Raw genomic sequence first — 14735 nt, forward strand, 5'->3', positions numbered from 1 at the left:
TTTTCCTCTCAGGATGTTTCTTATATTTTTCAAAGGAATGAAACATTCATCATCTCTTGCTTCTTACCAACCACCGCAAGTCATGGTGGCAATATTAGTTATGCTGCAATAATAAATGACTTAAACTTAGTGGCTTAAAATGACACCTATTTATTTCAGTTCTGTAGGTCAAAAGTCTGTAATGCATTTTACTAGGTGTCAGCAAAATTTCTTTCCTTCTGTAGGTTCTAGAGGAAAACTCTCTTTCCTTGCCTTTTCCAGCTTCTAAAGGTCACTTGCATTCCTTGACTTGTGGCTCCTTTCTCCATCTTCAAAGCCACCAATCACATCACTGTGACTACTCCGTTCTACTCTGTATCTTCCTTCACTCTGACCTTCTTGCCTCCCTCTTTTCCCTTATAAGGACCATTGTGTTTATATTGGGCCAACACAAATAATCTAGGATAACCTCCATCTCAGTATTCTTAATCACATCACACTGGCAAATTCCCTTTTGCTATGTTAGGTAAAAATCAAAGATCAGGGGATTAGGGCATAACTGTTTTTGGGAGCCCATTATTCTTCCAAACATAATCACTTAACAGCACTTTATTTCCCATGATTCAGTGGGTCAGCACTTTGTGTTGGGCTCAGGTGTGCTGTTCATCCGCTTGTCTCCCCTGGGGTCATGCAGGAGCTTTCATGACCTGGAAAATAATCTGGGGCTGGATGGGCTAAGATGACCATGTCTGATAGTAGATGCTGGCTGGCAGTGGGGCCACAGTGTTCTACAGGAGGGAAAGTAGAAACTGCAAAACTTCTTGAGACCTGGGATTGGAAGCCACACAGTGTATCACTTCTGCCGTATTTTATTTTCAAAGCAAATCACAAGGCCCACCCAGATTCAATGATAAGGAAATAGATTCTATCCTTTAATGGGAGCAGAAATGATCTGTGACCAGAGATTGGTGCAGTGATGTAGCAGGTTACACCGCAGCATGGAAAGCTGGCATCCCATATGGATTCTGGTTCAATTCCCAGCTGCTCCATTTCTGATTCAGCTCCCTGCTGATGTGCCTGGGATAGTAGCAGAAAATGGCTCAAGGATTTGGGCCCCTACACTCATGTGGGAGACCCAGATGAAGCTCCTGGTTCCTAGCTTTGGTCTGGCTCAGCCCTGGCTGTTGAGGCCATCTGGGGAGGGAACCTCTCTCTATAACTCTTACTTTCAAATAGAATAAATAAATCTTTTAAAACAATAAGAACCTGTGGGCCATTTCAAATCTTATGTAACTGCGTTGATATGTTTTATTGTCCTTTTAATATTGAATCTGTAATGATTTTGATATTGAAGTGATCATTTGGTGAATCTTACTTACCTTAATTACTTAGGGTCTCACTTTTGAAATGAATTTAACTGTTTTCCTACGTGATACTTGGTGATTTTAGAACATTCTTGAAATTTTGAGAACCTTGGAGTAAGCTGTGTCTTAACACTCTGTTAAATTATATACATGTAGAAACTGCTCGAACGAACCCGTGCCAGACGAGAGAATCTTCAGAGAAAAATGGCTGAAAGACCCACAGCAGCAGCAAGGTCTGGGACACAAGCGAAACGGGCCAGAGAGCCGCTTTCGGAAGCTCGTAACCAGCAGCCTCTGTCTGGTGGTGAAGGTAAAACTCCTTGGGGGGGGGGGGGAAGTAAAATTTGCATTTTTTAAAGGAGATAAGCCCTAAACATTTCACTATGACTGCAAAAGAACCCATGGCTTTGGGAGACAAATGTAAGGTCCCTTGGGTTATAAGGCCTGAACCCATCAGACTACAACAGTTTCTTTTATCGAATATTTGAAATTAATTGATGGAATTTATTTTCTTCAATCCGAAGTTATCCTTAAAACCCCCAAGGGAAGTAAAATAAAGAGTAGGATAACACTTTACTGGCAGTGGTGTCAAGTCTTTCATCCCAACAGCACCAGAGTAGCTCACTGCTAAGGTCACATGAGGTCTCTCACTCTTTTTTTTTTGTTTGGTTTTTGTTTTCTTTTTTGAGATTTATTTGCAAGGCAGAGTTACAGAGAGGGAGGGGGGAGGGGGAGAGAGAGAAATCTTCCAACTGCTGTTCCTTCCTCAAATGGCCACAACCGTAGGGCCTGGGCCACGTGGAAGCCAGGAGCCTAGAAAACCATTTGAGCCTTTCAGATGGCTGACAGGGGCCCAAGAACTTGTGCCATCTTCCCCAGGTGCTTTAGCAGGAAGCTAAATCAGAAGTGATGCTGACAGGACTTCAACCCACACTCATGTGGGATGCCACCTGCTGCTTAACCTGCTGTACCACAGTGCCAGCTCCCACAAAGATCTGACCTGAGCAAGGCAGTGAAAGACAGACTGCCCACAAACACTTGACATTGAATGAGACTTTTTCATCCAGTTTGCCGAACCAACTCTAGGGCTGGGCTCTAGGTTTAGCTTAGTAAGCTGCAAAAGAATTAAACAAACAAAAGACAAACTCAACTAGAATCATTTTTTTTTATAAATGAGATGCCAATATTTGTGAGAGAATGTTGTTTCCCTAGAATTTACTTATTTGAATAGGAATTATTGAGTTTGAGTCCTACCTCTGCTTCCCGTGTACCATCCAGCTAATGTGTTCTGGGAGGCAGTAGATGATGGCTTAGATGTTGGGGCCCTGCCACTCACACTGGAGACCCAGAATGAATTCCAGGCTTGTGGCTTTGGTCTGGATCAGCCCTAGCTCTTGTGTGTACTTTGGGGAGTAAACCTGCAGATGTAAGATGTCTGTCTCTCTGCCTCTCAAATAAGTAAATAAATAAATAATTTAGAAAGTTACTTATTTGAGAGGCAGAGAGAATGCTTGTTCTGCCCTTGCCTCAGTTGTATGACTTTAGGCTGTAACTTAATTTCTCCAGGCTTGATTTGTCTTACTCAAAAGTAAGGTGATTGGGTAACATGATCTTTAAAAGCCTTTGGAATATTTGTTCTCTGTGTATGCATGTTTGTTTCCTTTTATTTTCAGACTATATATGTTATTTTGCATATGTCTTGATAATGTTATATTTCTTTTCATTAAAGTATTTAAACCATAAATTATGTTTGTTTTTTAAAAAAATCTTTTATCAGTTTTCTAAATTACTGATAGTGGAATTTTACATGTTGCTTTTTTTTTTTTTAATATTTATTTATTTATTTGAAAGGCAGAGTTACAGACAGAGAGAGGGATCTTCCACCTGCTGGTTCGCTCCCCAAATGGCGGCAGTGGCCCAGGCTGGGCCAGGCCGAAGCCAGGAGCCAGGAACTTCTTCCAGGTCTCCCACATGAGTGGCAGAGTCCCAAGCACTTGGACTATCTTCTGCTGTTTTCCCAGGAGCATTAACAGGGAGCTGGGTTGGAAATGGAGCAGCGGGGACTCAAACCATCACCCATATGGGATGCTGGTGCTGCAGGTGGTGACTTAACCCAGTACACCACAGCACCAGCCCCAAGAGTGGAGTTTAACATATTTCATGTTGTAACTAAATCATTTAAAGCAATAGAAAAACACGATGTTTTGCTAATTTGTTAAGTACTTACCTCACATTATTGATTGTTAGAAGTTACAGAACTTTGACTGTTTTTGTCTTTTTAATTTAGAAAAATCTTGTTCTAAACCATCACCATCAAAAAAACGCTGTTCTGACAGCACTGAAGGTGGAGTTTCTAACCTGGAAAATAAAGAACCTGTTGAGTCAGAGCCTGCAGTTTCTTCTCCCAGCCCTGTGTCTCCTCACCCAGCTCCACAAGCACAGGTTGATGTCAGTGAGAATGTGGCTCCCTCTTCTGCACTGCTGGGGGTGAGGAGAGGGCTAAACTCAAAGTTGGATGCCACTGCCAGCTCTTCAGTTAAAACACGTATGCAAAAACTTGCAGAACAGCGGCGCCACTGGGACAATAACGACATGACAGGTATAATTATGTGGATGGCGTGGTCCATAAATCTTCAATGAGATTTGATTGGAGTGTTGAAAATTATGTCAGATACACAGGAAGGGTGGATGCTTTTGTTTGATCTATACTCAGAGGATCCTTCCCTTGCAAATGGTTTGAATGCCGGTAGTGTATGTGAGTTGTATTCTCATTGAAGTAGGCATTGTATTCACAGAACCTGAGATGACCTTATTTGTAATGAAAAAGAGCAGAGAAACATCTGTTCTCAGCATTATTAGCATTGTTGACCCTGAGCTCTAAGTTCAAGAAATCATTTTTCATCGATTCACTAATTTAATAAGTTGTAGACTTAGGTATGCAATGCTGTTCAGTAGAAGAGAGAAAAAATGACGAAAAAGAAAAGAAAGAAAGCGTATATTGAGCATCTGCAAAGTGGGTTATGCTGTGGTCTGGAAAAAGTGGAAGTGGCCTGATCCTTGCCTTCCCTTATCTGCTGCTTTGTTAAAATAAAAAGCCTTAAGATAATTTTACAAGGATCCCTGTATTATAAGAAACAAAGGAAAAAGGAAATGTGGGTGAAGAGAAAAAATACAGGAAGGAGAAACAAACAAATGAAAGGTAAAGTTCGTTTTTTTTTTTTTTTTTTTATTAAAGATTTATTTAGTTACACGGAGAAAAGGAGAGGCAGAAAGAGAGACAGGTCTTCCATCCGCTGGTTCACTCCCCAGTTGTCCACAATGGCCGGAGCTGCACTGATCCAAAGCTAAGAGCCAGGAGCTTCTTTTGGGTCTCCCACGTGGGTGCAGGTGCCCAAGAACTTGGGCCATCTTCTAGTGCTTTCCCAGGCCATAGCAGAGAGCTGGATCAGAAGTGGAGCAGCTAGGTCTTGAACCAGCGCCCATATGGGATGCTGGCATTTCTTATTTATTTCTTATTTATTTTTTTGACAGGCAGAGTGGACAGTGAGAGAGAGAGACAGAGAGAAAAGTCTTCCTTTTTCCGTTGGTTCACCCCCCAATGGCCACTACAGCCTGCGCACTGCGGCCGGCACACCACACTGATCCAAAGCCAGAAGCCAGGTGCTTCTCCTGCTCTCCCATGTGGGTGCAGGGCCCAAGCACTTGTGCCATCCTCTACTGCACTCCCGGGCCACAGCAGAGAGCAGGACTGGAAGAGTAGCAACCGAGACAGAATCCTGCGCCCCAACTGGGACTAGAACCCGGTGTGCCAGTGCCGCAGGCGGAGGATTAGCCTATTGAGCTGCGGTGCCGGCCTTTTTTTTTTTTTTTTTTTTGACAGGCAGAGTGGACAGTGAGAGAGAGAGAGACAGAGAGAAAGGCAAAACTTTTCTTTTCTAATGGAGAATTGTTAAATTGTTAGAAGAGCTAGAGATCTGGTAAGCCCACTCCTAAAACATGACATTGAAACTGTCATCTGCTTAGAGGACAGTGCTCATTCTAAGGGAATTGATAGAGGTATATGAAAGGTAGGCAGTTAGGGAAGCTTTTCTGGGGGAAGGCAGGGATTTCAGATAATTCAGGCAGAATAAAACAGCATTCATCAAAAGCACAGAGTTAAGTGATAACATGAACATAGTGTGCGTATAGAGTTGGTGTGGTGGCATGCAGTGTGCATGGTAGAAAAGCAAGGGAAACAGATAACAACAACAACAACAAACAGTAGGGTCCAGACTGACATTTAGCCAGGGTATGATAGGGAGGTCCTGAGAGGGTTAAAAGCAAGCAAATGTTTTACAAAGATCATTGTGGAATTGAGGAGGGATAGGACGGGGGAGAGATTTGAAGCAGGAAGATCAATTAGAAGGCAAATATAATATAGGTGCGCAATGACTAAGGCCAGTGGCAGTGAAGGGGAGAAGCTAGATTTGAGAGATTTAGGAGAAACAATGTGTAGGGCATACTGAGTGGATAGTGGAGGATGAGAGAGAGGCCAGATTTCTGGCCCCAGTGACTAGGTGAGGTCACTTACTAAGATGACGTAGAATATGGCTGGAGCTGTTTCAACTACAGATAAGTTATTTGGGATGCCCTTGTGAGAACCAAATTGAGGAAGTTGGGAGACCATGAAAGATAAGGCAACAGAGAGGGAAGGACTAGTAGAGATCAGTGGTAGAAATGGAAAGGGAGTGATATATTTTAGAGAAGCCGAGAAACATAGGCCTACAAAGTGAATACTGGCATCAAGTGACAATAGCAAGTGCAACTTCAGGCCAGTGCTACAGGCAGAAGGCCAGTTGAGTGAATTGAGTAGTGAGTGAATATTGTGCAGGGGCACAATAGCTAAAGAGGATGAATGTGGGTAAGAGGATGTTTCTGTTTATTTTTAAGATGAGAAGGACTTGAGCATACTTACGTTCAGAAAGTCGAGTTTTTGTAGAAAAGGATAAGGGGTTATTTAGAGCAAGATCTCTGAGAGTATTTTGGAGAACATAGAGTTGAAAATTCAGATAGAGTTAGAAGCTTTGGACAGAAGGAAAATTACCTCTTCCTTACTGAGTTTGTAGATAGGAAATGGCACGAACCTTGTCCTCACTATATACATACTTTGTATACAGGGCCAGATCTTTTGTAGTTAAGTATCACCTTTTGGGATTTATCTCCAAATGAAGTAGCTCTGCAGAAAAACATTTGATTTAGTCTAACTGTTATCCAAACAGGACTACAGGTTCTTTCTCTATAGCTTTTTAAATTTAAATTAATTAAAGTGAAATATAATTTAGTTTATCAGTTGCCCTTGCCACATTTCATGTGTCTACATGTGTCTAGTGTCTACTGTATTGAACATCACCATCTTTGTATGAAGTTTTGCTGTACAGCACTGGTTTAGTTCACTTTTTTTTTTTTTTTTTTTAGATTTATTCATTTATTTGAGAGGCAGAGTTACAGACAGAGAAAGGGAGAGGGCGAGGGAGAGACAAAGAGAGAGGTTTTCCATCTGCTGGTTCGCTCCCCAGATGGCTACAACAGCCAGAGCTGGGCTGATCTGAAGCCGGGAGCCAGGAGCTTCTTGGGTCCCTGAGCCATCTTCCACTGCTTTCCCAAGCACATTAGCAGGGAGCTGGAATTGGAGGTTGAATAGCCAGGACTGGAATCAGCATCCTTGTGGGATGCAGGCGTTCCAGGAGGAAGCTTAACCTACTATGCCTTAGCGCTGGACCCCATAATTCACTTTTAAAACAAAGAGTTCCTGGAAGGTATGTAATTTTAAATTGTACAGTGTTATATCACTGTGTAGTAGTTCTAAAAATGTAACTTAGATGTATGGTGTCTTACAACATTCACAATCCATCAAAAAATTGAAAAAATCTAGCTGTAATAATGCTTTCTTGTTAAGTTTGGATTGGGTGTCATCTGTTTGAAAAGATATTGTCATGTTGCACTCAGAGCTTTTAAAATATTCTATTTGGAGTTATCCTATTACTATACATACGTATATCTCTTTAACATGATTTTAAACTCTTTCTGAAAACATTTTCAGATGATGTCAATGAAAGCTCAATCTTCACACCAGTGCCATCAGAGGAAAAGGCTGCCTCCCCTCCTAAGCCTCCCCTTACAGACACCTCAGCAACCCCAGTGGGGAGAAGGGGCCGTCTGGCCAACCTTGCTGCAACTATTTGCTCCTGGGAAGATGATGTAAATTACTCATCTGCGAAACAAAACAATGTACAAGAACAGCCTGGCACCACTTGTTTATCCAAATTTTCCTCTGCAAGTGGAGCATCTGTTAGGATCAATAGCAGCAGTGTTAAGCAGGAAGCTACATGCTGTTCCCAAAGGGATGGCGATGCTTCTTTGCATAAAGTCCTATCCTCTGTTGCTCCTGATGCATCTTTGGTTAATGCCTCAGTTTCTAGCTCTGTGGTAAGTAAGAATATTTTTGTCTTTGGAAACCTTTTCTGTTGTTGTTATGAGTGGTAATGATTACACATGAATATAGGTATATGTTTTATAATATATGTATAGGATTTTTATATGTATTTTTAGAATACTAGTTTCTTAGAAAGAGAAAATCGTAAGTCTGATACCCTATCTCAAGATTAACTAGCAGTTGACCACTGAATTTTAATGCAAATCCAAGTACACAATAATAGGATGGCAGCGTTACTTTTTGGTCATCAAGGAAAGCAGTGAAAATGAATACCTCCATCATGAGGCTTTATAAAGATGTATAAACATAAGAAACTGATATTTCTGGAAAGACATAATAAACTAGTGGCTGTTTACCTCCAGGATGGCAAATTGCCAAATAGAGTGCCAGGAATGGAATTATACTTTCACTGTGTGGCTCTTTGAAATATTTGAAAATTTTACTTTATGCATGTTCTACATCACCAGTTTTTATAAACATTCTTAAAAAAAGGGCCAGGGTTGGGGGAAGAGTGTTGTGTTCCTGACTCTTGTCTTTTGGTGTATGCCTAGGCTTTGGACTTAGATCTTCATTCAATCTCAGCTTTGCTACATAGTTGGAAGTGTGGCTTTGGACAAGTTAATACAGCAAAGCTTTTATTTATTTATTTATTTATTATTTATTTTTTAACATGAAAAATGGGAAAAAAGGGTTATTGAGATGGTGTAATGAAGGTGTCTACATGACACCACATGTAGAAATTCCATTCTGTGAAACTTTGTTTCATGTTCAACATTTTTAAAATTATAAATTCTATTATATAAAGTTACATTAAGGCTATGTTTCTCAGTAAATATTGAGCATACACAAATTTCATGTTTAGACTAAGATCTCATCTCTGTGATATCTCATTATGTAATGTTTTCTAAAATCCAAATTCTAAGGCACTTCTGAATCCATGCATTTCAGAAAAGGATACTCAACCTGTATCTTGGTAGATTGATGTTGAATTAAACTACTAATAAAATGCAATTTGGTCTAATATAGTTAAAAATTTAATGAAGGTACTAGTGTAATAATATGGAAAACATTTTTAATAGAAAGTGGCCTACCCCTAATAATTACGCATCAATACATTATGCAGACTAAACTACTTATTATAATTTAAATAACAGCATTTTTTAAGTTGATTGATTTTCCCCCTGCCTTTCAAATTAGTTTGATTTATTAGAGTAACAATATAAGTCTTACATAAAGGCTACCAAGTCAATAGGATTTGAATTGTTTTTTGCAGTAGGACTAGCCTGAATATATGGTAAATGTTGTTTACTCTGTTACCATGTTTCAGGTAGCTGCTTCATCCCCAGTGAAATCTTCGGTTATACCTATTACCAATGCTAAAACTTATGAGGTACAAAATCCTGAGCTACTTAAAAAAACTCCTGTTAGTCCTCTGAAAACAGAGACATCAAAACCAACTTTGAAGTCGACTGTATCCCAAATAGTTCCATCCAAAGAAGAACCAAATAGAGAAACCTGTCAACAGTCTCAATCTAAAGACAAATCTACAACACCAGGTTGTATATTTTTTACAAATCTAAAATTACTGCTGACTACATTGAGGATATTTATCTCAACATTTTAAATACTCAATTGTGAATGGTACAGTGTTGGTTGGTCAGGGCAAATGCATGAATATTCCAAGTGAGACTTCTTGTTCAGCTTTAATTGATAGAATGAATATTCATTAGTGTAGACTAGCTTATTTACTGTTTTCCAGAGTGATCATACTAGATACTTTTTTCCCATGTTTTGATTCAAACAAGGCATATATAACTGGAAATTACATTTTGGGGACAGAATTGGGAAATATTCTTGAAATCAAGTGTGCAAAGCAGTGCTGTTTAATCTTCATTATGAAGGCATCCCAAATAGCAGAAAGAAGTGAATATGCATACTGATGATTCTATTCCCAATTATTTTTACATATATATAATATATGTGAATGTGTACAAGGTAAACTTCAGAATTTCTTACCATGGAAACTGATGCTGTAGAAAATGCCATATTTAGCTTGTAACTTACAACTTCTGATACTCTCCATGTAGTATTGATTGAGAAATATGGGATTAAAATGTACGGTACAAATACAAGAATACGTCAGAAAGTTCATGGAAAAATGGTATTGAAAGATAAGTTTATTTTGGTGCAAAATATTTTGAAATCCATGCAGTCTTTTATCTTTTTAAAGATTTATTTATTTTACTTGAAAGTCACAGTTACACAGAGAGAGGAGAGGCAGAGTGAGAGAGAGAGGTCTTCCATCCGATGGTTCACTCCCCAACTGGCCACAATGGCTGGAGCTGCTTCTTCTGGGTCTCCCATGTGGGTGCAGGGGTCCAAGGACTTGGGCTATCTTCTGCTGCTTTCTCAGGAATATTAGTAGGAAGCTGAATTGGAAGTGGAATAGCTGGGCCTGGAACTGGCATCTATGGTATGCTAGCACCGCAGGCGGAGGCTCTACCTGCTATGCCACAGCACTGGTTCCATCCAAAAAATTTTGAAGTATGCTTTTATATGATAACAGTGTTTACTTGCCCATATTCTTTTTCTAAGAAGGACGGTTTTAATGTAAGTTTTAACTTCTTGAAAATGCAATCTCAGAAGCTAAAGTTCATTATAAAGGGAAATAGATAGATCAGAATGTGGAAGCCATTAGTCTTGGGGTAAGTACAAATTTACAGTCAGTTTCCAGATGACCCCAAATAAGAACTGGAAATAATAGCAAGATCCCTGCATGGAATAGAGCTAATTACTCTCAGTTTTCTAAAACCTAAAGCTTAAATAAGAAGCATTCTTTAATTATTCTTGGTCATCAGAGATAGTCAGAAGCATATTATCAGGGCCTCAGAGACACATGGGATTTTCAAAATGTTCATGCAATTAAAACATGTGTTTATTTTGGTACAAAATTTTTTTTTTTTAAATCCATGCCTATGAGGGGTTCCTTGGATTAGGCGAGTAATTCATAATTTTTCTTTTGAGGGGGATAAAGGAAATCATTCACAATTTTTAAATATTAAGCTTCTCAAAGGCAAGATAAAATAAACTGGACTGTAGATTTGTAAGAAGTTATCATGACCAAGATGTTTGGTGGTTAGGGAGATTTATTAATAGCAATACAGTCAGTTTCCAAACACTTAAATTCTGAGGGCTCAGTTTGAGTTTTCTAATCTCTACTACCCTTCTCACTCTATCTCCTTCAAATTCTTTTTTTTTTAAAAAACTAAATCCTATATATAAATTTTAAAGCATATAGTTAAGTAGGATTTCTTTTCTTTGAGGTTGATTTATTGAATTTATTTATTTTTTTAAATAAAGATTTATTTAGTTTTAAATTTTTATTTATTTTCTCCCAGAAACCTGTTTAAGGTATATAAACTTCATGCATTTCATAAATACAACTTTAAGAACACAATGATCCTTCCCACCCTGTTTGCCCTCCCACCCACGCTCCCAGCCTTCCTCCTCCCTCTGCTATTCCCATTCTTATTTTTCACTAAGATCTATTTTCAGTTAACTTTATACATATAAGATTATGCTAAGTTAAGAATTCAACAAATAATATGGAAAAAAAAGAGTTCCTCAACAGTCACAAAGGCTGTTCAGTCATTGCATCCCAAAGTGTCAATTTCACTTCTATAGGTGAGCTTTTAGGTGCTCTATTAGTTACCAAAGATCAGGGAGGACTTATGGTATTTGTCCTTTTTGGGACTAGTTTATTTCACTAAGTATAATGTTTTCCAGTTTCATCCACTTTATTGCAAATGACAGGATTTTTTAACACTGTATAGTATTCTATTGTGTACATATCCCATAGTTTCTTTTTTTTAATGATTTATTTGTTTGTTTAAAAGAAAGAGTTACAGAGAACAGAGGCAGAGAAAGAGAGAGAGAAAGAGGTCTTTCATCTGCTGGTTCACTCCCTAAATGGCCTCAACAGCTGGAGCTAGACTGATCTGAAGCCAGGAGCTTCTTCTGGGTCTCCCATGTGGGTGCAGGGGTCCAAGCATTTTGGGCTGTCTTCTGTTTTCCCAGACCATAGCGGAGAGCTGAATGGGAAGTGGAACAGCCGGGACTCAAACTGGTATCCATATGGGATGCTAGCAGTGCAGGCAGCGGCTTTACTCGTTTAACCACAGTGCTGGCTGCCATAATTTCTTTATCTATTCAGTTGACTGGTATTGGGTTGATTCCATATCTTAGCTATTGTGAATTGAGCTGCAATAAACATAGGGGTACAGATAACGCTTTCATATATTGATTTCATTTCCCTTGGGAAAATTCCCAGAAATGGGATGGCTGGGTCATATGGTGAGTCTATATTCAGATTTCTGAGGTGTCTCCATACTGTCTTCCACAGTGGCTATACCAGTTTACATTCATCAACAGTGGATTGGGTACCTTTTCCCCATAGATCCTTGCCAGCCTTTGTTGTTTGTTGATTTATGTATGCAAGCCATTCTAAGGGGAATGAGGTGAAACCTCACTGTGGTTTTGATTTGCCTTTCCCTGATGGCTAGTGATTCTGAGTATTTTTTCATGTATCTGTTGGCCATTTGATTTCCTCTTTTGGAAATTGCATTTCTTAACTGGATTGTTTGTTTTGTTGTTGTTGAGTTTATTGAACTCTGTGTATTCTGGATATTAGTCCTTTATCAGTTGCATAGTTTGCAAATAATTTCTCCCATTCTTTCAGTTGCCTCTTCACTTTGCTGAATGTTTCTTTTGCAGTGCAGAAGTTTCTCAATTTGATGTATTTCTGAACTATTTTCATAGTGTTCACTTTTTGAGTGAATATTCCTATTGGAATCAAAGCATTCTGGGGTAGGTGTTATGGCATAGCCAGTAAAGCTGTTGCCTGAGATGCCCCCATCCCATATCAGAGTGCCTGGTCTCAGTCCTGGCTACTCTGTGCTTCTGATCCAGCTTCCTGCTAATGTGTCTGGGAGGCAATGGATGATGGCCCAAGTACTTAGGTTCCTACCTCCCACCCTATGAGACCAGGGTGGAGTTCCACCTGTCCCAGCCCCAGCTGTTGTGGATAATTGGAGAGTGAATCAGCAGATGATGGAAGATTTTCTCTCTCTCTCTTTTCCCATCTCTGTCACTCTGACTTCCCAATAAATAAATCTTTTTTATCTGAAAAGCATTTTGAACTATAATTATAGATTTTTCCATAATGGTTATAATTATTATTTATTTTGAATTACCTCTGAAAATATGTGTGTTTTCCGCAGGAGGAGGAGGAATTAAGCCTTTCCTGGAACGCTTTGGAGAGCGTTGTCAGGAACACAGCAAAGAAAGTCCAGCTCGTAGCACACCTCACAGAACCCCCATTATCACTCCAAATACAAAGGCCATCCAAGAGAGATTATTTAAGCAAAATGCATGCTCATCTACTACCCATTTAGCGCAACAGCTCAAACAGGTATGACTCACCACCTTTAACATTATTTATTTTATGGTCTTAGCATGGAATCTAGAAATCAGGATCTGAATTCTGATACTAGTCCTTTTGACCGAGATAAATAGTATCTTAGTCTCTGGATCACTAAGTTCAAATTGGAAGTGTTGTTCTACATCCCATACGTTCTTTGTGTATCATGCATTTTTTTAAGTTTGAAAGTGATACAGACTCTCCACTATAGTTTTCTCTCCAACTCTACTGAGAATGCACTTTCATCACTTTTTAAAAAATTATTTTCATCTAGCCTAGAGCAGAATGCCTTGTTGTTATTATACCACCTTGGAACTCCACAAATAGAAGTGTTTGTAAGCCAGATTGCAGCTGCCTTTCACATTTTTTTTGTTATTTGTGAAAACAAATTTCTGAAATTTCTGTGGGGTCTCTGACAATATCATTACAAAATTAAGTATATTAAAAGTATGACTGATGTATATCTCAAAAAAATAGAAAAGAAAATGAAAACAAAGTGTCAGTAGTAACAGTGCTTGTTATTCTTAAACATGCTATTTGCTTTTGTATAAAATATAGCTTTTGTGGTTTAGGAAAGAGAGAAAGAACTGGCATGTCTTCGTGGCCGATTTGACAAGGGCAATTTATGGAGTGCAGAAAAAGGCAAAAACTCAGGAAGCAAACAACTAGAAACCAAACAGGTAAGGTAGACCAGAAATATAAAAGCGAACTTGGTACCAAAGGAGTGTTGGGATCTAATTTGTAGTTCTGTATTATTAAAAAAACTCCCTATACACTTTCTTCTTTCAGATAACAATGATACTGCCCATACATAATATACCTTAATTGTACATTTGAATTGTTGTGATATTTTCCCATTTCAGTGAAATTTTTCATCATATTAATTTGATGACTTTAAAATCAAATTTAAATTATTTTCATTCACAGTTTCAGATTCTTCCCAACTTTTTATTTAAATGTTGGTTTTAAAATATTTCTTAGAATTTGCTTTTCTCCAAGATTATTTGCCTCTTCTCAAATACCATACTTTTAGACTCTTTGTAGTCCATCTAGTCACCACATACCAGAATTCTCTTTACTCTTGCTGCTAATTTTCATTATTCAGCCTTGAACAAAATCTGTACTTATAAACTGTGTTTACATTTACATGCCTACTATGTACAGAGGACTGTTAGGATTTATTTTTAAACTAAAATAATTACATTTATGGTGGAGATCAGTAGAAAGCTTAAGTAAATTTAACAGCATTCTTTAAGAAATATCTACCTGATTGATGCTGGTTTTTTGTTTTTTTTTTTTTTTTTTTCATCAGTTCTCTTGCTTAACAAATCATGTTTTCTCGAGTTCTGACCTCAGTGTTATTTTTGCCTCACTTGCCCCAGGATATCTTTTCTGTACCCATATCCAGATTTAGACTCAGCCAAGCATAGAATTTCTGAAG

At 38.7% G+C, this 14735-nt stretch overlaps 1 protein-coding gene across 2 annotated transcripts in view; it reads left to right on the forward strand.

Annotated features, from left to right (window-relative positions):
* Positions 1-14735, forward strand: part of ANLN (anillin, actin binding protein) — a 64398-nt gene that overhangs the window by 5684 nt on the left and 43979 nt on the right. For both annotated transcript variants that reach the window (XM_062178794.1, XM_062178795.1), the window contains exons 2-7: positions 1500-1653; positions 3631-3942; positions 7423-7808; positions 9143-9371; positions 13095-13285; positions 13867-13974. In XM_062178794.1, the coding sequence (XP_062034778.1) occupies positions 1500-1653; positions 3631-3942; positions 7423-7808; positions 9143-9371; positions 13095-13285; positions 13867-13974 (1380 nt within the window). The remainder of the gene's footprint in view (positions 1-1499; positions 1654-3630; positions 3943-7422; positions 7809-9142; positions 9372-13094; positions 13286-13866; positions 13975-14735) is intronic.

This window comes from Lepus europaeus, chromosome 20 (genome assembly GCF_033115175.1).
Source record: "Lepus europaeus isolate LE1 chromosome 20, mLepTim1.pri, whole genome shotgun sequence".
NCBI classification, from domain to species: Eukaryota; Metazoa; Chordata; class Mammalia; order Lagomorpha; family Leporidae; genus Lepus; species Lepus europaeus.